Source organism: Scyliorhinus canicula, chromosome 1 (genome assembly GCF_902713615.1).
Source record: "Scyliorhinus canicula chromosome 1, sScyCan1.1, whole genome shotgun sequence".
Classification (NCBI taxonomy): domain Eukaryota; kingdom Metazoa; phylum Chordata; class Chondrichthyes; order Carcharhiniformes; family Scyliorhinidae; genus Scyliorhinus; species Scyliorhinus canicula.
In genome coordinates this window covers 9,808,163-9,835,586 of record NC_052146.1, presented here as the reverse complement: position 1 = coordinate 9,835,586, position 27,424 = coordinate 9,808,163, and the positions used below count along the sequence as shown (strand labels likewise).

The window sequence follows — 27,424 nt, the reverse complement described above, 5'->3', positions numbered from 1 at the left end:
CTTTGTGATGCAGAGCGACACCAACAGCGGGGATTCAATTCCTGTACCGGCTGAGGTTATTCATCGAGGCCCCGCCTTCTCAACCTTGCCCTTCGCCTGAGGTGTGGTGACCCTCAGGTTAAATCAGCACCAGTCAGCTGTCGAAGGGGAGAGCAGCCTAGGGTCCTCTGGAACTGGGGCACCATTTTTTTTTTTTTTACATTGCATCGGTTTACATTTTCCTTCACCTTTTGGGTAGGAGCAGAAACTGTTCACGTGAACTACCATGAAAATCTAATCGGAAACAATTCTTAATTACCCAATGGATCTTCCAGGTTTTCCTCTTCAGAATTCAGTGCTTTGTACAAATAGGCAACGTCTAAAAGATAAAATAAGAAAGAATATGATGGGGGGAAAAAATCTACTTTTTGCTGAAAATTACATGCCACTAACCAGAGGAAATGGTACAAAAATGTTAGCTGTAAAAGATCCAACTAATGAGGGTGCAATATGCTTCAGGAACTGTCTCCTGGCTGATGTAGGGAGTGTTGAATTATTAAGGTAGATATGGGGGGGAAATTATTCAGTAAAATATCTCATTCCTAATTGCTACGTGTGCACAGTATATGTACTGCAGATGCCAATAAAGCCAAGCTCAGCTATAATCTTTCCTCAAAATTAAATGCCCTGCTTACACTTGAGTCTACAATTACACAAGGAGCTCATCTGTATAACTCTGCTTTAGGAGGGAATAAAAGTTATTGGGGAATTTACCAATGCAAGTCAATTATGCTGATAAAATAACCCCTTTTCTCAATGGCCACAGACTTACCTTAGTGTAGAATAAAATCATTCTGATTTTAGTAGTAAGATTTACTATCTGCAATTCCAAGAAGGTTATCCAGGCTGTGAGATTATCCACACAGTACAATCCAATATCTAATCACACTTCAGAAGTTCTTTCCAGTTTCTGCTCCTTCTGAAGGCATTAGCTCCTTACTGGACAACAAACCCTGGTGCATTTTCAGGCACATGCACAAAGAGACAGAGGCTGATCAGGATCAATGGAGAATAAGGTGCTTGGCGCAACAAATTGTATTTATATTGCACTTTTAACACAATGAAACATCCCCAGGTGCTTCACAGGAGCTTTATGAAATAAAATCTGATACCAAGGTCACATTTAAAAACAAAAATTTAGAGTGCCCAATTATTTTTTTCCAATTAAGGGGCAATTTAGCGTTGCCAATCCACTTAGCCTACACATCTTTGGGTTGTGGGGGCAAAACCCACGCAGACACGGGGAAAATGTGCAAACTCCACATGGACAGTGACCCGGGGCCAGGATTGAACTTAGGATCTCAGCGCCATAGGCAGCAGTGCCAACCACTGTACCACAGCGCCGCCCTTCGAAGGCCACGTAAAGAAGCATTAGAATAGTCTTTTTAAAAAAGCTTGGTCAAAGAAATGTCTTAAAACGAGGCAGAGAGGTTTAAGGAGGAAACTCTAGAGCTAAAGACCTAGGCAACTGAAGGCACATCTGCCAATGTTGGGAGTGATTAAAATTGGGGATGCACAAGGCTGTAAACTGTAAACAGTTCCAGTAAACAGCTACGTAGGACGGCATGGCAGCAAAGGTTAGCACTGCTGCCTCACAGCGCCAGGGACTCGGGTTCAATTCTGGCCTTGGGTAACTGTCTGTGTGGAGTTTGCACATACTCCCCATATCTGTGTGGGTTTCCTCCAGGTGTTCCAGTTTCCTCCCAGTCCAAAGATGGCAGGTTAGGTGAATTGGCTGTGCTAAATTGCCCCTTAGTCCAAAAGGTTAGGTGAGATTACAGGGATAGGGCGGTCTTTTGAATGGTCAGTGCAGACTCGATGGGCTAATGGCCTCCTTCCGCACTGTAAGGACGCAGATATCTGGGGTGGTTTGATGGTTTGGGGCTGGAGGAGACTACAGACATTGGGAGGGAAATGCCATTTGTAAACAAGGATGAGAATTTTTAAATCAACTCTGTGCTTGACCAGGAAGCAATGTAGGTAAGTGAACAGAGAGATGGTGCGTGAAAGAGGACTTGGCTCAAATTAAGACACAGGCAGATGTAGTAGACCAACCAGGTCATAAAGGCACGAATGAGGGCTTCGGCAACAGATGAGTTGTTGCAGGGGCAGAGTTGGGCAATTTTAGAGGTGAAAACAGGTGGTATCAGTGATAGCACAGATAGGTAGTTGGAAGCTTACCTCAAGTTCAAATATAACAGCAATGTTATATGCTGCGAACTGCCTGATTTAGACTCGGGGAGAGGATTGGAGTCAGTAGCTGGGAAATGGAGTTTGGCGTGGGGAACAAAAATAATCTTTAATTAAGGACATTTTTGTTCATTCCGTTCTGGTTGTTGGATAAGCAGCCTGATAATTTTTATTTTTTTAAAATAATTTTTATTGAAATTTTTACAAAATATAAACATCTCAACTCTATTAACAAAACAACCGTGGTAACACCCCAAGAACAATACCCACCCAACTTCAAGAGCAACTACAAACAAAAGAAGAAAAACAAAAGAACACCCAAACAACAATAGGGAAAGAGATAGCACCCGCCACATCCCACAAACCCATGAACACAGTTCTCCCTCCCACCGATCCAAACCGCCCCCCCCCGGGCTGCTGCTGCTGCCGCCGGCCTATTTCCCTACCGTTCCGCCAGGAAGTCCAGGATAGGCTGCCACCGCCTAAAGAACCCTTGTACTGATCCCCTCAGGGGAGCAGCCTGATAATTTAATAACAAATCTTACTTAGCTGTGTACGAGAACAAGCCAAGAACTAACTGCCAAATACAGCTGATTTCTCACGGAGACTGCATAGCAGCTCAAAACGCGATCATGTCCAGACAAATATCAGAAATGGGACATTTCAAATCACAATTAGTACATTTAATCATGCTATCCTTACTCTGATCTGGCTCATTCTTCCTGTAGACAACATAAATGGCATCTCCATTCTGCAACGGGTAAGTCTGTTTCTTCACTACTTTGGATTTGTTGATCACTGTTCCGTTGGTACTGAAAGCAGAAAGTGACAGAACACGTCAGGCTGCTTTCAAGTTTCATGGTGGAGGAGACACATAAAACCAACACTTGTAATGTCAAATCGTCAAAACGCATGCCTTTCAACATTAATTGGGAATCATACCACGCCCAGGTTTAAAACACTACACTTGTTTAAGCAATATAATGAGCGAGTTGACATTATGGTGATAGCATACCCACAAACCACAAATTCTGGTGGCCAAAGTCAAATGCAAAGTAAAACAAGGTGCCACCAGAGTCGGCTTGTGCCTCCGACAGCATCCGACATGCCAGTCAGCAGGGCACCTATTAGGCCACGCAGCGTTGCTCACACACAGCCTGCACACACTGATGTTGTTTCACTAACAATGGTCTGTAAACAACCTCCTGGCCACACAAAGGTATTAATGCCTCAGGGAAAAGTTGCAACTGGTGACTGGAGAGCAAGAACAACTTTGAATTGTTTAATTGCAGATCCAACCCTGGAAAAAGCCACATCATATCGATTCCAGTCTCCCAGGATTTAACCCGCCCAGGGTTCTGCAAGTTTAGCAATTTGCAATGCAAAGCAAACCAAACAGAAGAAGGGAACTTTGTAATTGTTGGATTTGTTATGGGCCAGGGTTTAGAGAACTCCAGAGTGTATCATGGAGTTCACCTGACCCACAACTTTTAATAGATTGTGGTATGGGGAGCACACGGCCCACTCTACAGGTGTGGTACAGCAGAAATGGAAAAGTATTTTGTAAAGCAAAACAATGTTTATTCTATGAACTCAAGTTAACCTTTTTAAAACAGTGAACATCTTAGCAACCATTAATTCAAATACAACCCCCAAAGAATACAACACTAAGTAATCCTTTAAGCTTTCTTTTTAACATCCATAAGACTTAGAACACCTTTTGCCAGAAGCACATTAAGTTTACATTCATTACTGAGAGCATTTATAATTCTGAATTCACCAAATGATCGACACAGTCTTTTCATGGCAGAGAGAACAGTGCACCTGCTCTGTCTGGCTTCAGCTCCAGCTCTGAAAACGAAACTAAAACACAACCTGCAGCCTGCTCAAAAACAAAAGCAAAAAGCTGACAGACAGCCCAGCTCCACCCACTCTCTAACATCACTGCAGTAATAAACACCCACTTCTTAAAGGTACTCTCACTGCAGATATTTGTATACACACCCATTTATAAACACCCATTTCTTAAAGGTACTCTCACATGACAGATTTGATACCATACAAAGTGCAACTCCAGCTGGTGTCAGTGTTACTCAGAAGGTACTCAGCGAGGGTCCCCAAGCGCTTTGAAATTAATGTCAGCTTGGTTTTAAAAGTTCAGAATTGGACTTCACCGCTCTCCAAACATCTGTATCTCTAATTGTCAGAAAACAGCACATGCACATAACAGCTAGAGGTTTCAGCCCGGCAAATATCTACTTTTGTCATGAGCTGCACCATAAATTCAACTGGACTTTTAATGCATTCTGCCGCCATCTGCTGGCAACACAGAACAATTGCAACAAAGAAAAATCTGCAGGATAAAATCTACTTTAAACAGCAAAGTTAGTCAAGCTGGGTTAAGGGGTCACAGGCCAACATTTCAGATTCAGCATTGACCTGTGGTCATGTCTCAGTCAACAAACCACACAAATTGTTTACCTCCCCACCCCTTCCCAGTCTTTCCATCATTGGCTAGACTTTGAGTTAATTGGGTTACAGCTAAATCAGGGGTTTCAGCTTTAACATTTTCACATTAGTATTTTAAATTATAAGTGACCTTTAGAGTCACTCGAACTCCAATACCACATTTAACACCACTACTGCCATGCCCCAAAAAAATAATCTAACCTATAAATCACATCATCTCACTCAAAAATCGTGCTTCAAATTTGTTGCCCGAATATTTTGCATCTAAAATTTGTGTACTTTTTCCGATTTGTAAGGGTTCGAGTTCTCAGCTTCTGGACTGTTTACCCAATATTAATACCACAAGGCTACCTTATAAAAATTAAGTATCACCAGAAGTATAGTAAAGCTCCCTTGACACCCGGAAAGAACCTTAACCCCAAGCGCAGTGCAGAACCTACAAATCCATTAAAATATATTCTTTCCATCTTCCACTCAAGCCACCCTTTCTGTCTTGGGAGTGAAATTGCCACTTTCATGTCAAATGGCTGCCAGTTTGGTTTATTGGCAATAAGAATAGGATTGGGAGTACCCAATTCACTTCAGGCAGGAACCCTGAGGGGCAAAAGGGAAGGTGAAAATTTCATCTCAAGTTTTCATCTCCTTACCTAAAGGAAGATATACTTGCCTTATCTCTCCATGGAGTTAGTGCAACAAAGTTCACCAAACTAATTTCTGGGATGGAGGGATTGCCCAAAAGGGGAAAGATTAAATTGACTTGGGTGGGGGATATTCGGGGATAGTGCAGGAAAATGGTGTTTGAAGGGGCGGCACAGTAACACAGGGGTTAGCACTGTTACTTCACAGCGCCAGAGTCCCAGGTTCATTTCCCGGCTAGTCTGTGCGGAGTCTGCATGTTCTCCCCACGCGGGTTTCCTCCGGGTGCCCCAGTTTCCTCCCACATGTCCTGAAAGACGTGCTTGTTAGGTGAATTGGACATTCTGAATTCTCCCTCTCTGTGTACCCGAACAGGCGCAGGAGTGTGGCGACTAGGGGATTTTCACAGCAACGTCATTGCAGTGTTAATGTAAGCCTACATGTGACAATATTAAAGAGTATTATTATTAATCAGCCAGATTGAATGACAAAGCTGGCTCCAAGGGCTAAATGGCCTACTCCTGCTCTCATTTATTTTGTTTAACGCCATAGGCAGGATCTGAATGCACGTCCCAAAGGTTAGAGGACAGCTTGCTGGAATCCACTGCCCCTCCATTCCAGAAACAGCCAGCATTCTCACATGTGCACAACTAGAGAGAACAGCAGCACCATAGTCTAGCCAATCTTCAGTTTCAGAATAAAAGCAAAATATTGCAGGTGCTGTAAATCTGAAATTAAAAACAGAAAATGCTGGAAAAACCCAAGTCGGTCGGGCAGCATCTGTGAAGAAAACACTCAACCCAGAATATATATGCATGACTTACCTCGTATCCTCCAGCCACACTTGTCCTGTTTTCTCTCGAATTATTTTACAGTGGTCCCCGGAAACGAGCTTATTGCCAGGAAACGACAAATCACAACCTGCAGGAGACAGGCAGTTGATTTTTAATATAGATGGTATTAAATAGTCCATGTCTAAGCATTATATGCACAATGATACAGTAGCTATGTTAACTGACTGGCATCACACCCATTCTTCCCCCTTAGTCATGAACCAAAATGCCACCATCACAGTGGAACTGAATTCTGGCAAATCTGTTCTATATCTAAGGAAATTCAGCATGTCCACATTGACTCTTACCAATTTTTTACAGATGCACCATAGAAAGTATCCTATCTGGCTGCATCACAGCCTGGCAAGGCAACTGCTTGGCCCAAGACCGTAAGAAACTAGAGTCGTGAACACAGCCCAGTCTATCATGCAAACCCCGCCTCCCATCCAGTGACTCTGTCTACACCACCCGCTGCCTTGGGAAAGCGGGCAGCATAATCAAAAATGGCTCCCACCCGGGTTATTCTCTTTTCCATCGGGCAGGAGAACACGCACTAACAGATTCAAAAACAGCTTACGGGCAGCACGGTAGCACAAGTGACTAGCACTGTGGCTTCACAGCGCTAGGGTCCCAGGTTCGATTCCCTGCTGGGTCACTGTCTGTACGGAGTCTGCACGTTCTCCCCGTGTCTGCGTGGGTTTCCTTCGGGTGCTCCGATTTCCTCCCACAGTCCAAAGATGTGCAGGTTAGGTGGACTGGCCATGCTAAATTGCCCGTTAAATGTTAGGAGGGGTAGGAGGGGTTATTGGGTTACGGGGGTAGGGTGTAAGTGAGAGTTTAAGTGGGTCGATGCAGACTTGATGAGCTGAATGGCCTCCTTCTGCACTGTATGTTCTATGTTCTTCCCCGCTGTTACCAGACTCCTGAATGACCCTCTTGGACTGAACTGATTTCTCCACGCATCTTCTCTACTGAGTAGTACTACACTCAGTATGCTTCAACCAATGTCTCTGTATTTACATTGCATATTTATCGTATGTCCTATGTCTTTCATGCATGGAACAATCTGTCTGGGCTGTACACAGAGCAATACTTTTCACTGTACCTCGGTGAAGGCTGCACGTGACAATAAATAAACTAAATTCAAATATTGAGAGACATGCAGGTTCCTGCACTGTCACTTAAAAAACAAACCCCAAGTCATTGAGGGATGGAAATCAATTTGCGCTGCCCTCCATCCAAATCTGGTCTGGACTACAAATGATTTTAGCTCCACACATGGCCAAAGTTTGCAGTGGCAATGACACAAAACCATGAGCATTCAATATTCAACTGAAACTGATGGCAGCTTTGGGAATTCACACAAGTCCAGAATAACTCAGGATTCTAGAATAAATCTAGAAGTTGCTGCCAATTTTCATGCTATTAGACTCCGTATAAAAAGCTTTGAATGAGATAGAACTGTTTTTTTTTTAAACAGTGTACTAAGTGTATAATTAGTGCCAAACACCCTCACTCTCTCTGAAGAACTAATTTTATATTTATCAAACGTAAAAAATCAACTTTCTCTGCAATGGTAAAGAAATTCAACACATTTCTATCTTTTAAAATCTATTTTCAAAGTTTTTGATATTTTAGCTTCTATTTTTTTTAAAATTTAGATTATCCAATTCAATTTTTCCAATTAAAGGGCAATTTAACGTGGCCAATCCACCTAGCCTGCATATCTTTGGGTTGTGGGGGTGAAACCCACGCAAACACGGGGAGAATGTGCAAACTCCACACGGACAGTGACCCAGAGCCGGGATCGAACCTGGGACCTCGGCGCCGTGAGGCAGCAGTGCTAACCCACTGCGCCACCGTGCTGCCCTTTAGCTTCTATTTTAATCCATTTATTTTTGCCATCTGAAAATTAAATTAAAACTGGAAGCCAGTGTTTTTAACTTGCTGGTTTATACTTCTATGTAATTGGCTACCAATCCTGTTTGACAGTATTCCTGCTTCTGGATGCTTGAAGATTCCATTGACTTGATGCCAGATTCAATCTTTTCTGTTCTATTCATTCATGGGATGTGGGGAGCCCTGGCTAAGCCAGCATTTATTGCCCTTCACTAATTACGCTTGAACTGAGTGCATTTCGGAGGGCATTTTAAGAGTCAGCCACATCGCTGTGGATCTGGAGTCACATGTAGGCCAGTCCAGGTAAGGATGGCAGAATTTCTTTCCTTAAGGACATTAGTGAACCAGATGAGTCTTTACGACAATCATCGCTAAGAGTTGATCCCGGGTTTGGAGGGATTTTTTTTATGGGGAGAAGTTAAGAAGGTTCGGCTGATACCCATTGGAGTTTAGAAGAATGAGAGGTGACCTTATTGAGACATATAGGATTCTCAGGGGCTTGCCAACGTAAATGCTGCATCTTAGAACATATAGCGCAGGAGGCCGCCATTCGGGCTATCCGGTCTGCACCGACCTACCTAAGCCCTCACTTCAACCTTATCCCCTTAACTCAATAACCCCTCCTAACCTTTTTGGACACTAAGGGCAATTTAGCATGGCCAATCCACCTAACCTGCACGTCTTTGGAGTGTGGTAGGAAAGCAGAGCCCCTGGAGGAAACCCATGTCGACACGGGGAGAACGTGCAGACAGTGACCCAGCAGGGAATCGAACCTGGGACCCTGGCACTGTGAAGCCACAATGCTAACCACTGTGCTACCGTGCTGCCCACAGTAGAATTAGAATCTTATTTTCCAATTCCAGATTTTGTTTTTCAAATTCAAATTTCATCATCTGTAGTGGTGGGATTCTAACCCAGGTTCCTAAAGGACTACTTTGTGTCCCTGGATAGCTGGTCCAGTGACAATACCACACTGCCTCACCCAAATTAGGGAGCCAAGCAATAAATAGAACATTGAGCAATCTCCCCAAGCCAAGAACAGGTAATCAAACGCTAATGCAATGGGTCTCAGCACCTTAGCTTGGGAAAGGTGCAAAGCAAAAGCTAAAGTTCCTGGTCCTGATTGCTATCACGGTGAAAAATCACATGCACAGAAATTTAGTTCAATAGTTTGCCAACATTCATCATTTTGCCTCACACACGAACCTAGATGATGTTATCTGAGACAACGATCTCTTTAACAGTAGCCATTCTTTGGACTAGCCAGTGGGTTTGTTAAGGTGCTGTACAAATACCACAAATCTGTGGTCCATCAAGGATCAAACCTCTTCAGGGAAGGGAAGAGATCAACAATGCTGGTGGGGGGGGATAAGAATTTTATAAGCAAAAGAATTTGCTTATAAATTACAGAGAAGGAGCAGAATAATCTTAGTGTTTTGCAACCAGGAAAAATCTGAATCACAAACTCCAGTGACTCACTCTGGGGATGTGTGCATTGCAATCAGCTGATTAAATACTGCAGCACATACTTTCCACCAGAGAGGGGGAGGAACACTGCATTATCTTTAATGATTGGTTTCCATAAAAAGTAGTTGAGGCCAACACCCGAGTAACTACAAAGACATCATTTACAACAGTCGCAGAGACAAAGGGGGCGGGGTGGGGAAAGAGGTGATAAACTACAGCACTAAAGCAGAGCAGTCCATTAAACACCAGCCTCCGACTGAAGTCCAGCACGTCTTTACCAGCAGAAGATTGTGTTTAGTGCCAAGTGCAGGTCTTCTTTGAAGACCAGTTGAAACTTCTAACCAATAAGAACTCTGATCAAATTGTGCTGTGGACATGGCAGCACCCAAGAATTAGTCAACTGTCTTTCCCGCTGACCCATTTTTAGAAAGAAAATGGGCAACGTTTCTAAACTAAACATTAAGAATAAAATGACAAAAACATACTGAGCGCCTGCAGCAATGAAACAGGACAGGAACCACCCATCCCAGTGACTGGAAATTCCACGCAGCTGGCTCAGGCAAATTACTTCTTTTTAAAGCTCCAACTGAACTGATAAACAAAGCAATTCCCCAGCCTTTCGAGTGATACGTGAATGGCTGCCCCAGTAACACCAACACTTCATTACTGCTTTCTCATCCTTATTGCATCTCAACCCCTTTGGGCTGTTGCACACTCTGCTACCCAGCCAATTTACTATGGTTCTACGTTTTTTTGGCTAATAAGTCAAAGTTACACTCACATTTTAATTTGCTTCTGGTAGAATTCCTACTCACCGCATAACTTATACAATGAGCACTGCTTTTACACAGTTCCTAACAAGTATGGTCACATGAAGAGCTGCAAATTCAGTCCACGTTTTGCATATTTAAATTTCTTGCCGGTTTAGCTCACTTGGCTAGACAGCTGGTTTCAAATCATAAGACATTACAGTGCAGGAGGCCATTTAGCCCATCGAGTCTGCACCCCACTTAAGCCCGCGCCTCAGCCCGATCCCCGTAACTCTGCCTAACCTTTTTTTTGACGTGGAGATGCCAGCGTTCGACTGGGGTGAGCACAGTAAGAAGTCTTACAACACCAGGTTAAAGACCAACATGTTTGTTACAAACACTAGCTTTCGGAGGACACTGGGCTAAATCGCTGGCTTTTAAAGCAGACCCAGGCAGGCCAGCAGCACGGTTCAATTCCTGTACCAGCCTCCCCAAACAGGCGCCGGGAATGTGGTGACTAGGGGCTTTTCACAGTAACTTCATTTGAAGCCTACTTGTGACAATAAGCGATTTTCATTTTTTCATTTCCTTCCTCAGGTAAATGAAGAGGTATGTTCCAGAAACATATATATCGACAAATTCAAAGATGCCAGACAATGCTTAGAATGTGAGCATTTGCAGGTAATCAAGTCTTTACAAATCCAGAGATAGGGGTAAAGAGGTGTGAATTGTCTCAAGCCAGGACAGTTGGTAGGATTTCGCAAGCCCAGGCCAGATGGTGGGGGGTGAATGTAATGCGACAGGAATCCCAGGTCCCGGTTGAGGCCGCACTCGTGTGCGGAACTTGGCTATAAGTTTCTGCTCAGCGATTCTGCGTTGTCGTGCGTCCTGAAGGCCGCCTCGGAGAACGCTTACCAGGAGATCAGAGGCTGAATGCCCTTGACTGCTGAAGTGTTCCCCGACTGGAAGGGAACATTCCTGCCTGGTGATTATCGCACAATGTCCGATCATTTGTTGTCGCAGCGTCTGCATGGTCTCGCCAATATACCATGCTTCGGGACATCCTTTCCTGCAGCGTATGAGGTAGACGACGTTGGCCGACTCGCACGAGTATGTACCGCATACCAGGTGGGTGTTGTTCTCACGTGTCACGGTGGTATCAATGTCGATGATCTGGCATGTCTTGCAGAGATTGCCATGGCAGGGTTGTGTAATGTCGCGATCGCTGTTCTGAAGGCTGGGTAGTTTGCTGCAAACAATGGTTTGTTTGAGGTTGCACAGTTGTTTGAAGGCAAGTAGTGGGGGTGTGGGGATGACCGTGGCAAGATGTTCATCTTCATCGATGATGTGTTGAAGGCTGCGAAGATGATGTCGTAGTTTCTCAGGCTCCGGGAAAGTACTGGACGACGAACGGTCTGTCGGTTGTGTCCCATGTTTGTCTTCTGAGGAGGTCGGTGCGGTTTTTTGCTGTGAGGTCTCGGCACTCTACACCAGCATCCGCCATGACAACGGCATTGATGCAACAGCCTCAGTACTCAACACCGACAATTGCCAATCTCCTGACAATTCTGCAACTCATCCGCTTCATTCTGGATCACAACGTCTTCACCTCCGACAACAAGTTCTTCATCCAGACGCACGAACAGCTATGGGGACCATATTCGCACCCCAATACGCCAACATCTTCATGCACAAGTTTGAACAAGACCTCCTCACCACACAGGACCTTTAATCGACGTTATATACCTAGAACATAGAACACCACAGAACAGGCCCTTCGGCCCTCGATGTTGTGCCGAGCAATGATCACCCTACTCAAACCCACGTATCCACCCTATACCCGTAACCCAACAACCCCCCCCAACCTTACTTTTTAGGACACTACGGGCAATTTAGCATGGCCAATCCACCTAACCCGCACATCTTTGGACTGTGGGAGGAAACCGGAGCACCCGGAGGAAACCTACTCACACACGGGGAGGACGTGCAGACTCCGCACAGACAGTGACCCAGCCGGGAATCGAACCTGGGACCCTGGAGCTGTGAAGCATTTATGCTAACCACCATGCTACCGTGCTGCCCCCAATACATCACTGGTGTACACTGGTGCAAGATGGTGCAAGAAGGCGTTCAATGGACTTGGACAAGTAAATGGCTAAGTGAATGGCTAAGGCTAAGTGAACGGAATGGAACATAACAGACAGAATATATTGTGAATCAGTGTGAAGTTATCTACTTTGGTAGAACAAAAGCAGAGACAGAATATTTCTTAAATATTGAGAGGTTAGGAAGTGTTGGTGTCCAAAGGGATCTGGGTGGCTGGTTTAGCTCACTGAGCTAAATCGCTGGCTTTTAAAGCAGACCAAGCAGGCCAGCAGCACGGTTCGATTCCCGTACCAGCCTCCCCGGACAGGCACCGGAATGTGGCGACTAGGGGCTTTTCACAGTAACTTCATTGAAGCCTACTCGTGACAATAAGCGATTTTCATTTTCATGAGTCACTAGAACCTAGGTGCAACTATCAAGGCAAATGGTGAGTAGGTATGTTGGCCTAGATCATGAGGGGATTTGAGTAGAGGAGCAAAGATGTCTAGCTGCAATTGTACAGAAGCTTGGTGAGACAGCACCTCGAATATTGTGTACTGTTTTTGTCTCCTTATCTAAGGAAGGATATACTTGCAGTGTAGGTTGAAAACAGGTTGAAAAGGGCAGTTTATTCTATGAAAAGATGTAAAGTTACAGGTAAACAGAAGATTACCTTGATCACATAATTCAAACAATCTAACCTAAACTGCAAATGCCCACGTGGTTTTAAATCCAATTTCACAATTCTTTCAGGACACAGTGTGCATCAGGGAGGCACCAATGACAGCCAATGTATCAATCTGCTAATGAACGGAGATTGGAGGCTGTGGCACTTGTGATGACAGCCCAAGAACATGTTCTGTGTAACTTGTTATGCAACATAGCTAAAAAAAAGATGAACAGCTTTAAAGCAAATTGGCTGGGGGTGGGGATGGTGGCGAGGAATAAGCTTTCTTTGTTCCTGGGATACAAGAACAGAAAAAGAACAAAAAAAATAAAGAAACTGCATTTCAATTATGCCTTTCACAACTATGGGTTACATAATAGCACGCTACCATCAATTAAATACTTTAAGATAAAAGCAAATTACTGCGGGTGCTGGAATCTGAAACAAAAACAGAATTTTAAAAAATAATTTAGAGTATCCAATTAAAGGGCAATTTAGCATGGTCAATCCACCTCCCCTGCACATCTTTGGATTATGGGGGGTGAAATCCACACAGACATGGGGAGAATGTGCAAACTCCATCCGGACAGTGACCCAGGGCCGGGATCAAACCTGGGTCCACGGCGCCGAGGCAGCAATGCTAACCACTGCGCCACCATATCGCCCCACAAAAATAGAAAATACTGGACAATCTCAGCAGGTCTGACTGCATCGGACAGAGAGAAGGGAGCTAACTTCTAAGTGTAGTCACTGTTGTAATGTAGGAAACTTGGTCGTCAACTTGTACACAGCAAGCTCCCAGAAATAGCAGTGTGATAATGACATGATCATGTATTTTTGTGACACTGATTGTAAAGTAAATATTGGTCAGGAGACTGGGGAGAGAACCCATAAAGTCATGGGATAGCTCGTGTCCACCTGTGAAAGCAGACGGGCCTCGGTTTGACAGCACCTCTGAAAGTCCAGCACTCCCTCAATACGGAATCCGGATGTCAGTCTCGATTTTAATATACCATAAGCGATAAGAGCTGCCGCAGACCATTTGAACCTGAACTGATACATCAATGACATTTTTTTCCTTTGGACCCACGGTGAAGAATCACTGAAACGACTATATGATGACATCAATAAATTCCATCCCACTATCAGACTCACCATGGACTATTCTCCAAAATCAGTTCTTAGACACACTCGTCTCCATCATGGACGGTCACCTCAGCACTATGGTTTACCGCAAGCCCACGGATAACCTCACGATGCTCCACTTCTCCAGCTTCCACCCTAAACACATTAAGAAGCCATCCCCTATGGACCAGCCCTCCGTATACACAGGATCTGCTCAGACGAGGAGGAGCGTAACAGACATCTACAGACGCTGAAAGATGCCCTCGTACGAACGGGATATGGCGCTCGACTCATCGATCGACAGTTCCAACGCGCCACAGCAAAAAACCTCACAGACCTCCTCAGAAGACAAACACAGGACACAACCGACAGAGTACCGTTCGTCGTCCAGTACTTTCCCGGAGCAGAGAAACTACAACATCTTCTTCGCAGCCTTCAACACGTCATTGATGAAGATGAACATCTTGCCACGGTCATCCCCACTACTTGCCTTCAAACAACCGCGCAACCTCAAACAAATCATTGTTTGCAGCAAACTACCCAGCCTTCAGAACAGCGATCGCGACACCACACAACCCTGCCATGGCAATCTCTGCAAGACGTGCCAGATCATCGACATGGATATCACCATTACACGCGAGAACACCACCCACCAGGTACGCGGTACATACTCGTGCAACTCGGCCAATGTTGTCTACCTCATACGCTGCAGGAAAGGATGTCCCGAAGCATGGTATATTGGCGAGACCATGCAGACACTGCGACAACAAATGAACGGACATTGTGCGATAATCACCAGGCAGGAATGTTCCCTTCCAGTCGGGGAACACTTCAGCAGTCAGGGGCATTCAGCCTCTGATCTCCGGGTAAGGGTTCTCCAAAGCGGCCTTCAGGACGCACGACAACGCAGAATCGCTGAGCAGAAACTTATAGCCAAGTTCCACACTCGTGAGTGCGGCCTCAACCGGGACCTGGGATTCATGTTGCATTACATTCACCCCCACCATCTGGCCTGGGCTTGCAAAATCCTACCAACACGGCTGGCTTGAGACAATTCACACCTCTTTAACCTGGGGTTACCCCATCTCTGGATCTGTAAAGACTGAATTACCTGCTAATGCTCGCATTCTAAGCATTGTCTGGCATCTTTGAATTTTTCTATACATATGTTTCTGGAACCCACCTCTTCATTCACCTGAGGACGGTGCAGTGCTCCGAAAGCTAGTGTTTGAAACAAACATGTTGGTTTTTAACCTGGTGGTGTAAGACTTCTTACTGTACTAACCTTTTTTTGGACACTGAGGACAATTTATCATGGCCAATCCACCTGACCTGCACATCTTTGGACTGTGGGAGGAAACCGGAGCACCCGGAGGAACCCCACGCACACACGGAGAGAATGTGCCGACTCCGCACAGACAGTGACCCAGCGGGGAATCGAACCTGTAGCTGTGAAGCAACTGTGCTAACCACTGTGCTGCCCCCAAAATGTTGAGGTATACGCTGCTCTTGTGCTTTTGGACCCATTGGAAGTCCTGATGCCTACAAAAGTGTTGTTATTGTCCATGAAGTTTAAACCTTCAATAGTATGATTTCCGCTGTTCAGAACCTTCATGAATGTCACTTCACTGGTCTGTGTTGGAGACTTGGGTTGGATAGCGCAACTTACCCGGATACTTACCATAGATTTATCACATTCTGGTGTAAGGTAAGTAGAAGTCACCCAAGTCCCAGGTTACCATAGGCTGCTTTCCCCTTTGAAGGGGGAGAGCCGACTGGTGGCGATTTAACCTGAGGATCACCACACCTCAAGCGAGGGTCAAGGCTGAGAAGGCAGGACCTCAGCCGGTGCAGGAATTGAACCCGCGCTGTTGGCCTTGATCTGCATCACAAGCCAGCTGTCTAGCCAACTGAGCTAACCCGGCCTTTATGATGCAGAGCAAGGCCTGCAGCGCGGGTTCAATTCCCCAACCGGCTGAGGTTATTCATGCCTTCTCAAGCAGCTTATTGCCACCTGGGACTATGGAGACTTTACCTTTTGGACATATTTGTTCTCTCCCCTCCTTAACGTCAGAGCCAAGGATGGTCACAGAAATGTGAAGATTCTCAGATTCAGGAACAAACCACCCCATCCCTATAACCCAGCAACCCCACGCAACCTCTGACACTGGTAACATCTGACACTGGTGCCATCAGCAGCAAAAGACACAGATAAGCTCAAATTGCCGTTAAAATTAACTGAATACAGCCTCAATGCAAACTCAGTGACACAGCACAACAATGATTTGCTCTGGGTGTTCGTTGTGTGCATGTGCAGTGTGGATGGATGTGGGGGAGTGTCAGTAACAGCAACTGCTCCAAAAGCAGAAAATGCTGGACAATCTCAGCAGGTCTGACAGCATCTGTGAAGAGAGAAGGGAGCTAACGTTTCATAGCTAGATACTGTTTATCTGCAAGGTTAACATTTATAGTGTATAATAAACAAACCTCTACCAGGACTGTGAATGTCAAAAGAAAACACTTGAATTTATTTGGACGGTACAGACAGCACTGTGATAGCTGAAGAAACTGCCACTTTCCCCTTAATAATTGTAAATATCATAGAATTTACAGTGCAGAACGAGGCCAAGAGGCCCATCGAGTCTGCATCGGCCCTTTGGAAAGAGCACCCTACTCAAGCCCACGCCTCCATCCCATCCCTATAACCCAGCAACCCCACGCAACCTTTTTGGACACGAAGGGCAATTTATCATAGCCAATCCACCTAACCTGCACATCTTGGACTGTGGGAGGAAACCGGAGCACCCGGAGGAAACGCACGCAGACACAAAGAGAACGTTCAGACTCCACACAGGCAGTGAGCCCAAGCCGGGAATTCTGGAGCTCTGAAGCAACTGTGCTAACCACTGTGCTACCGCACTGCCCACTTTAATGAGTCTAATTTCTGCTGTGGGATTCAAACCCAGGTCTCCAGACCATTATCCTGGGTCTCTGGATTACCAGCCCAATGACAAAACCACTATGCCATCGCCTCACCAATACGTTCCAGTTATTTGCTGCTTTTGGCAAAACAATGACATTTCGAATAGTTAGGGCACAAGACAATCTTAGAACATAGAACGATACAGCGCAGTACAGGCCCTTCGGCCCTCGATGTTGCACCGACATGGAAAAAATCTAAAGGCCATCTAACCTACACTATGCCCTTATCATCCATATGCTTATCCAATAAATTTTGAAATGCCCTCAATGTTGGCGTGTTCACTACTGTTGCAGGTAGGGCATTCCACGGCCTCACCACTCTTTGCGTAAAAAAACCCACCTCTGACCTCTGTCCTATATCTATTACCCCTCAATTTAAGGCTATGTCCCCTCGTGCTAGCCACCTCCATCCGCGGGAGAAGGCTCTCGCTGTCTACCCTATCTAACCCTCTGATCATTTTGTATGCCTCTATTAAGTCACCTCTTAACCTTCTTCTCTCTAACGAAAACAACCTCAAGTCCATCAGCCTTTCCTCATAAGATTTTCCCTCCATACCAGGCAACATCCTGGTAAATCTCCTCTGCACCCGTTCCAAAGCTTCCACGTCCTTCCTATAATGAGGCGACCAGAACTGTACGCAATACTCCAAATGCGGCCATACTAGAGTTTTGTACAACTGCAACATGACCTCATGGCTCCGGAACTCAATCCCTCTACCAATAAAGGCCAACACACCATAGGCCTTCTTCACAACCCTATCAACCTGGGTGGCAACTTTCAGGGATCTATGTACATGGACACCGAGATCCCTCTGCTCATCCACACTACCAAGAATTTTACCATTAGCCAAATATTCCGCATTTCTGTTATTCTTTCCAAAGTGAATCACCTCACACTTCTCCACATTAAACTCCATTTGCCACCTCTCAGCCCAGCTCTGCAGCTTATCTATGTCCCTCTGTAACCTGCAACATCCTTCCGCACTGTCTACAACTCCACCGACTTTCGTGTCGTCTGCAAATTTACTCACCCATCCTTCTGCGCCCTCCTCTAGGTCATTTATAAAAATGACAAACAGCAACGGCCCCAGAACAGATCCTTGTGGTACGCCACTCGTAACTGAACTCCATTCTGAACATTTCCCATCAACTACCACTCTCTGTCTTCTTTCAACTAGCCAATTTCTGATCCACATCTCTAAATCACCCTCAATCCCCAGCCTCCGTATTTTCTGCAATAGCCGACCGTGGGGAACCTTATCAAACGCTTTACTGAAATCCATATACACCACATCAACTGCTCTACCCTCGTCTACCTGTTCAGTCACCTTCTCAAAGAACTCGATAAGGTTTGTGAGGCATGACCTACCCTTCACAAAACCATGCTGACTGTCCCTAATCATATTATTCCTATCTAGATGATTATAAATCGTATCTTTTATAATCCTCTCCAAGACTTTACCCACCACAGACGTTAGGCTCACCGGCCTATAGTTACCGGGGTTATCTCTACTCCCCTTCTTGAACAAAGGGACCACATTTGCTATCCTCCAGTCCTCTGGCACTATTCCTGTAGCCAATGATGACCTAAAAATCAAAGCCAAAGGCTCAGCAATCTCTTCCCTGGCTTCCCAGAGAATCCTAGGATAAATCCCATCCGGCCCCGGGGACTTATCTATTTTCACCTTGTTCAGAATTGCCAACACTTCTTCCCTACGCACCTCAATGCCATCTATTCTAATAGCCTGGGTCTCAGCATTCTCCTCCACAATATTATCTTTTTCTTGAGTGAATACTGACGAAAAGTATTCATTTAGTATCTCGCTTATCTCCTCAGCCTCCACACACAACTTCCCACCACTGTCCTTGACTGGCCCTACTCTTACCCTAGTCATTCTTTTATTCCTGACATACCTCTAGAAAGCTTTTGGGTTTTCCTTGATCCTACCTGCCAAAGACTTCTCATGTCCCCTCCTTGCTCGTCTCAGCTCTCTCTTTAGATCCTTCCTCGCTTCCTTGTAACTATCAAGCGCCCCAACTGAAACTTCACGCCTCATCTTCACATAGGCCTCCTTCTTCCTCTTAACAAGAGATTCCACTTCTTTGGTAAACCACGGTTCCCTCGCTCGACCCATTCCTCCCTGCCTGACTGGTACGTACTTATCAAGAACATGCAATAGCTGTTCCTTGAACAAGCTCCACAATCTTGTGCCAAGAAAGATGGGATACACTTAAACAAACGGGGATGCATGGAGGAGCGAATGGAAATCTTTTTAGACTGGTTAGGGGAGATGAGGGTAGAAGGAGGGGAGGGGGAGGGGAAAGGAGGCTAGATGGAAAAATTGAATCTTACAAAACCGACCTGTGAATGACTCAGGCATCAGGTATTGGATTCAGCTCTCAACAACAAAAAATAGCAAAACTAAAGTGATGGAGGTCTGGAATGTAAGGCAGTGGTTAGCACTGTTGCTTCACAGCACCAGGATCGACTCCTGGCTTGGGTCACTATCTTGTGCGGAGTCTGCACGTTCTCCCTGTGTCTGCGTGGGTTCCCTCCGGGTGCTCCTGTTTCCTCCCACAAGTCCTGAAAGACGTGCTGCTAGGTGAATTGAACATTCTGAATTCTCCCTCTGTGTACCCGAACAGAAGCCGGAATGTGGCGACTAGGGGATTTTCACAGTAACTTCACTGCAGTGTTAATGTATGCCTACTTGTGACAATAAAGATTATTTTTTAAAATTACTTGGAGGTTCATTCACAAACACCCGAATGGGAATGCAAGTTGTGAGGATGGTGCAAGAAGGCGTTCAATGGACTTGGACAAGTGAATGGCTAAGAAATGAACGGAATGGAACATAACATACAGAATATATTGTGAATCAGCGTGAAGTTATCTACTTTGGTAGAACAAAAGCAGAGACAGAATATTTCTTAAATATTGAGAGGTTAGGAAGTGTTGGTGTCCAAAGGGATCTGGGTGGCTGGTTTAGCTCACTGAGATAAATCGCTGGCTTTTAAAGCAGACCAAGCAGGCCAGCAGCACGGTTCGATTCCCGTACCAGCCTCCCCGGACAGGCGCCGGAATGTGGCGACTAGGGGCTTTTCACTAACTTAATTGAAGCCTACTCGTGACAATAAGCGATTTTCATTTTCATGAGTCACTAGAACCTAGGTGCAACTATCAAGGCAAATGGTGAGTAGGTATGTTGGCCTAGATCATGAGGGGATTTGAGTAGAGGAGCAAAGATGTCTAGCTGCAATTGTACAGAAGCTTGGTGAGACAGCACCTCGAATATTGTGTACTGTTTTTGTCTCCTTATCTAAGGAAGGATATACTTGCGTGTAGGTTGAAAACAGGTTGAAAAGGGCAGTTTATTCTATGAAAAGATATAAAGTTACAGGTAAACAGAAGATTACCTTGATCACATAATTCAAACAATCTAACCTAAACTGCAAATGCCCACGTGGTTATAAATCCAATTTCACAATTCTTTCAGGACACAGTGTGCATCAGGGAGGCACCAATGACAGCCAATGTATCAATCTGCTAATGAACGGAGATTGGAGGCTGTGGCACTTGTGATGACAGCCCAAGAACATGTTCTGTGTAACTTATTATGCAACATAGCTTAAAAAAAATGAACAGCTTTAAAGCAAATTGGCTGGGGGTGGGGATGGTGGCGAGGAATAAGCTTTCTTTGTTCCTGGGATACAAGAACAGAAAAAGAACAAAAAAATAAAGAAACTGCATTTCAATTATGCCTTTCACAACTATGGGTTACATAATAGCACGCTACCATCAATTAAATACTTTAAGATAAAAGCAAATTACTGCGGGTGCTGGAATCTGAAACAAAAACAGAATTTTAAAAAATAATTTAGAGTATCCAATTAAAGGGCAATTTAGCATGGTCAATCCACCTCCCCTGCACATCTTTGGATTATGGGGGGTGAAATCCACACAGACATGGGGAGAATGTGCAAACTCCATCCGGACAGTGACCCAGGGCCGGGATCAAATCCGGGTCCACGGCGCCGTGAGGCAGCAATGCTAACCACTGCGCCACCATATAGCCCCACAAAAATAGAAAATACTGGACAATCTCAGCAGGTCTGACTGCATCGGACAGAGAGAAGGGAGCTAACTTTAAGTGTAGTCACTGTTGTAATGTAGGAAACTTGGTCGTCAACTTGTACACAGCAAGCTCCCAGAAATAGCAGTGTGATAATGACATGATCATGTATTTTTGTGACACTGATTGTAAAGTAAGTATTGGTCAGGAGACTGGGGAGAGAACCCATAAAGTCATGGGATAGCTCGTGTCCACCTGTGAAAGCAGACGGGCCTCGGTTTGACAGCACCTCTGAAAGTCCAGCACTCCCTCAATACGGAATCCGGATGTCAGTCTCGATTTTAATATACCATAAGGGATAAGAGCTGCCGCGACCATTTGAACCTGAACTGCTATTCAACAAGATCACGGACGATCTTCTATCTCAACTCCACCTTCCACACTATCCCCAAATCTCCTAATTCCGTTATTGCCCAAAGATCTGTTGCCCCGTCTTGATACACTCGAGTACTGAGTCTCCACAGTCCTCCGAGGTAGAAAGTTCCAAGATTCACAAAAGTTTAAGTGAAGACATTTTTTATTTCATTCCAAAATGGCTGATCCCTTATCCTGAAATCCATGTTGCAGACTCTCCAATCAGCATTACATTTATGACAGAAAATGGTGGAAAATCTCAGCCGTCTGGCAGATAAGTTAATGTGCGGCACAGTAGAGGTTCGCTTCTCAGCTTGGGTCACTGTCTGTCCGGCGTCTGCACCTTCTCCCGGTGTCTGTGAGGGTTTCCTCTTGGTGCTCCGGATTCCTCCCACTGTGAAAATCCCTAAGTCGCCACACTCCGGCGCCTGTTCGGGTACATGGAAGAAGAATTCAGAATGTCCAATTCACCTAACAGCACGTCTTTCAGGACTTGATACAGGTAGTGATGGCACATTCCCTGCTCGTCATAAATGATGTTTCTTAATGAAGAAATGTGGGGGAACAAGGTCACTGAGAATACAGGAACTCTCAGATCAGAAGAACAATGTGGAAGCAGGAATTAGCACACAATATTAAACAAAGCAGGAAGGAATTCTTCCAGCAACCAACAGTGGAAGGATTCTTATCCTAGTTAGAAGGTTGTAGCTTTAGGTCTGGTACCAGAGACTGGGAAATGCAGAACTAAGGGAGTTCTGGACTGTCAGATGTGTCGTCTTATGGACGAGCTGCCAAACAAAAGATCCCATTGGTCCTTTCTGCCAGGTGAACATCAAATAGTGCTAGGAGATATTTTAAGAGCAAGGCAGTTGCTCTGGCAAACACCTCTAAATAACAGATAATCTAGTCATTATCACATTGCTGTTTCTGGGATCTTGCTGTGCACAAGTAGGCTGTGGCACTTCCTACATTATAAGAGACATTATACTTCAGAAAAAGTACTTCATTGGCTGTGAAGCACTTTGGGACACCCTGAGGTCTTGATGGCGCTAAAAGAAATGCAAATTATTTCTTTATAGACAGAATTAGGGGGATTTCCGGTGGCAACATACAGGTGGAGATTTCACGTTGGGTGGCTCCTGCTGGAGCTTTTGTTTTTTTGGCCCTTCGCACCCAGTTTCTGGGGAGAATTATTCATTGGAAAGTCGAAGGCAACCAAGGATGTCAAAATCCCAGAAAAAGAATCTGGGGAAAAAGGGAGGGAGCAATGTTCCACCTGAGTGAGTGTGGTGGTGGGGGGTTCAGCGGGAGGAAAGATGGCAGGGAGCAGGCTTGCCGATTGGGGCCGCACCCATCACAGTGGATAAGCCAGCCGAAGTGATGGCGGGGGATTTTGAGTGGCTGTTTCCCAAGCACTTTGAGAAGCATCGCGAGGAGATGGTGACCTCGCTCAAGGAGTGGGTGGATGAGACTCTTGCCCCGATGGAGGCGGCTTTGGCAAAGACGTTGATGGAGGTGCGGGAGGAAGGAGACGCGTTGAAAGGGTGGAGGAGGCATTGTTGCAGCACAGCTACAAGTTCACCTCGATGGGCGAGGAGCTGTGGAGGGCGGTAGAGAGTAACAAAGGGCTGACAGCCAAAGTGTGGGACCTGGAGAAGAGGTCACAAAGGCAGAACCGAAGGATGTTGGGGCTGCCTGAGGGGTTGGAGGGCCGGAGGCCAATGGAGTGCTTTGCAGAGATGTTTGCCAAGTTGATGGGGGAGGAGGCCCACCTTCCCTATACGAGTTGGACAGGGGTCACATGTCGATCCAGCCGACACCAAGGGCGAATGAGCCATCAAGAACTGTGATAGTCTGCTTCCACAGCTATCAGTTGAAGGAAAAGGTGCCAAGATGGGCAAAGTTGAATCGAGGGGCGAGACTTTGGTATTCGTATATATCAGGATCTCATGGCCGAACTGGTGAGAAGGCAGACGGCGTTGTACAAAAGCAATGTGAGGTTTGGGGTGGTCTATCCGGCAAAGCGGAGGCTCACACAACTCCAAAGGCTACTGCTTTGACTACTACAGAGGAAGCGGAGATGCTCGTGCATGTTGAAGGACTGGGACTGAAATGAGTTTGAATTTTGCTGGTGTTAATCTCTTCTTTTTTTCTTCTCTTTTTTTTCCTCAAGTTGAGTTTGGGAAAGGATAGTTTGGGGCTTCATGGTGATTGGTTGGGTTTGGGGCTTCATGGTGATTGGTTGGGGTTTGTTTCTTTTGGGTTTGAGGGATTACTGCGTTGGGAGTTTGGGAGATGTGTGTGTGGGGGTTGTTGATGTTGTTTTTTTCTAAGTGGGGGAGGGGGCTCTGGCAGGGGCCACCTTGCAACCAAACGCAAGTTGGCTAGTGACAGGAGCAAGGTTGGGGGGAGGGGTCGCGGTCGTTGGAAATCGTATGGACAGGTTTTGATGGGCTCGGGAGGTGTGAATGGTGGTTTTGGGGGGGGGGGGGGCAGGCAGGCAACAGTGGTTAGCACTGCAGCCTACAGCGCGGAGGACCAGAGTTCGAATCCCGGTCCTGGGTCACTGTCCGTGTGGAGTTTGCACATTCTCCCCGAGTCTGCATGGGTTTCACCCCTACAACCCAAAGGTGGATTGGCCTCACTAAATTGCCCCTTAATTGGGGAAAAATATTGGGTACTCTAAATTTGAATGGTGGGGAGGATGGGAACGATAATGGGAAAGGTGCTGTCGAGTGGAAGTGGATGGGGAGTATATGGGAAGTGGGCGGGGGGGGAAGGCAGATAAGGCTGGATCCTTCCAGTTGGGCGGGGCTAGGAGTAGCGGTTTTGACTGATAGGAGGGGCGAAGCGGCGGGGGGGGAGGTCTGGGTGGTGATGTGGAACGTGCGAGGGTTGGGGGCCGGTGAAGCGAGCGAGTCTTTTAACATTTGAAAGTCTTGAAAACCGACTTGTTGCTGCTGCAAGAGACCCACCTGAGAGTAAAGGAGCAGATGAGGCTTTGAAGGGCTGGGTGAGTCAGATGTTCCATTCAGGCTTTGATAGTAGGGCCCAGGGGTAGCGGTTTTTGTGGGCGAGAGGGTGAGGTACCAGATGGAGAATGTGGCGGCTGACCGGGGGGTAAGTATGTAACAATAACAATAATGCTTTGGAGGGGAGGTTGGTGGGACTGGTTAGCGTGTACGCCGTGAATTGCGATGACAAAGGGTTAATGAAGAAGATGGTGGCTGCCATACCGAATTTAGACACACACCAGTCAATACTGGATGGGGACTTGAATACAGTGCTGAATCCAAATGGACCATGCTCCACAAGGGGTGGGTGTGATCCTGGAGAAGGGGCCGACACAGAGGTCTGCATGGAGGTTGGACGTGGAGTTGTTGGCAAACACAAACTTTTGTACCAAAATGGGAAAGGTGATCGAGTATGGGAATAGGAATGGGGAGGTTTCACCGTCAGTGGTGTGGGAAACATTGAAAGCGGTAGAGGGGGCAAGGTCATCTTGTTTAAGGTTCAGGTGGACAGGGAGGCAAGAGAGGAGTGGCTGGGAGAGGAGATTCTGGAGGGGGGTGGAAGGTATGCGGAGGATCCAATTCCAGATCTTCTGGTGAGGGGGAAGGAATCACAGGCAAGGTTTGACCTTCTGTCCACGGGAAAGACAGTTCGGCAGTCGATGGGGGGGGTTGGGGGGTATACGAGTGCGGGGAGAAGACCGACCGCTTGTTGGCGGGCCAGTTCAGCGGTAGGCGGCTGCGAAAGAGATTGTTCGGGTCTGGGATGGGACAGGGGAGCTGTTGGTGGTGCTGGAGCAGGTGAACAAATTTAGGGAGTTCTTTAAGAATTTGTATCAGAGCCTCCAGGGATGAGTCAGACATGGGGAAGTTTTTGGGGCGGTTGGAGGGTCCCAAGTAGGAGAGGAGAGTGCAGGGCTGGAAGAAGTGCAGCATTGATAGGGAAGATGTAACAGGCGGATGGCTTCATGGTGGAGTTTTATAAAAAGTTGATGGATAGTTGGTGGAGATGTTTGAGGACACGGTTAATAAGGCACAATGGGACAGGCATCCATTTCATTACTGCTTAAAAAGGACAAGGATCTTGTGGAGTGTGGGCCCTACAGGCCAATATCTCTGTTGAATGTGGATGCCAAGATTTTGGCAAAGGTGCTGCCACTCAGGTTGGAGGAGTGCCTTCTGAAGGTAATTGGGGTGGATCATGCGGGGTTCGTAAAGCGCAGGCAGTTGTCATCAAATGTGCAGCGTCTGTTGAATGTGATGCTTTCTCCGGCAGGTGTGCTTCTGTTTGCACTGGCAATAGAGCCCTTGGCCATAGTACTGAGGTGAGGTGGGTGCAGCATAGGATGCCCCTGTGTGCGTATGATCTGTTGCTGTATCTCGCTAACCCAGGCTCTTCAATGGGGGATATATTGAGAGTGCTTAGGAGATGACTATGATTTAACTCATTGTCACATGTACCGAGGCACAGTGAAGAGTATTGTTCTGCGTAGTCTATGCAGATTGTTCATGCATGAAAAAAAATCAGACATACCTAAAGACACAATGTAAATACATAGACACAGGTATCGAGTGAAGCATACGGAATATAGTACTACTCAGTCGAGAAGATGTGTTCTGTCCACAAGAGGGTCATTCAGGAGTCTGGTAACAGCGGGAAAGAAGCTGTTTGAGATTTGGGGCTTCCTTAGGCTACAAGTTAAATTGGGAAAAAGCGAGTGTTTTGTGGTGTCTTCTACAGGGGCAGGAGTCGTGCAGGAGGTGGGTGCCAATTAGGCTGGCAACAACCCACTTTAGGTAACTGGGAGTACAGGTGGCTCGGGACTGGGCTCGGCTCCGTAAGTTGAGTCTGGTGGGCAGAGTTAAGGCAGATTTACTGAGGTGGGATGACCTGCCCCTAATATTTGCAGGCGACTAAGATGAGCATTTTGCTGTGGTTTCTTTTCAGTGCCTGCCAGTCTTTTTGCTGTAATTGTTATTTATAAGGGGAGGATAGATAGGTTTTGTTGGTTGTCTGGGCAGGTACGTTGGTAAGGATTACGAGGGATAGAGGGACACGGACCTCAGAGGATGGAGGCAGGCTCTTATAAGGGGTCAGGGTGCAGGCGCTGGCAACGGTGCCCTCCCGCTGGCCTCAGGGAAGTACTTGGGTAGCCCTGTGGCATGGGCACGCTGAAAATATAGAGGCAATATCAGCAGCACTTTGGGTTGGGGACGGGGTCGATGTTGATGCCGATCCGAGGGAACCATGGGTTTGAGCCTGGGAATATGGATATGAGGTTTATGGGATGGGAGACATGAGGGGTGATGGAAATGAAGGACTTATTTTTAGAAGGACCGTTTGCGAATTTGGAAGAGCTGGGGGAGAACTTTGGGGTCCCACAAAGGGAGATTTTCCGGTACATGCACATACGGGATTTTGCGAAAAGGATTTTTCCCACTTTTCCAGTGCCGCCCTCCCTGCTGTTGGAGGGGGTGGTGTCGGTGATGGGATTGGAGGCAGGCGTCATCTCAGCAATTTATGGGAGGAATTTGGAAGATGACAAACATCTGTGGAGGGGGTGAAGAGCTGGAGATGACGCTGGCGGAGGGGATATGGTGTGAGGTGCTGCGGAGGGTGAATGTCTCAACCTCGTGCGCGAGGCTGGGATTGATACAGCTAAAGGAGGTACATAGAACGCACCTGAAGAAGTCAAGGATGAGCCGGTTATTTGAGGGGGTGGAGGATATTTGTGAGCGGTGTGGGAAGGGCCCAGCCAATCACATTCACATGTTCTGGTCCTGC

General features: G+C 46.2%; 1 protein-coding gene across 3 annotated transcripts in view; it reads right to left on the bottom strand.

Annotated features, from left to right (window-relative positions):
* Positions 1-27,424, bottom strand: part of chfr (checkpoint with forkhead and ring finger domains, E3 ubiquitin protein ligase) — a 67,291-nt gene that overhangs the window by 34,545 nt on the left and 5,322 nt on the right. For all 3 annotated transcript variants that reach the window (XR_005461821.1, XM_038806791.1, XM_038806669.1), the window contains exons 2-4: positions 6,159-6,255; positions 2,932-3,041; positions 299-358 (exon numbers count right to left, since the gene is read on the bottom strand). Coding sequence is in view for 2 of the 3 variants with exons in the window: in XM_038806791.1 (XP_038662719.1) it covers positions 299-358; positions 2,932-3,041; positions 6,159-6,255 (267 nt within the window). In the remaining variant the exon portion in view is untranslated. The remainder of the gene's footprint in view (positions 1-298; positions 359-2,931; positions 3,042-6,158; positions 6,256-27,424) is intronic.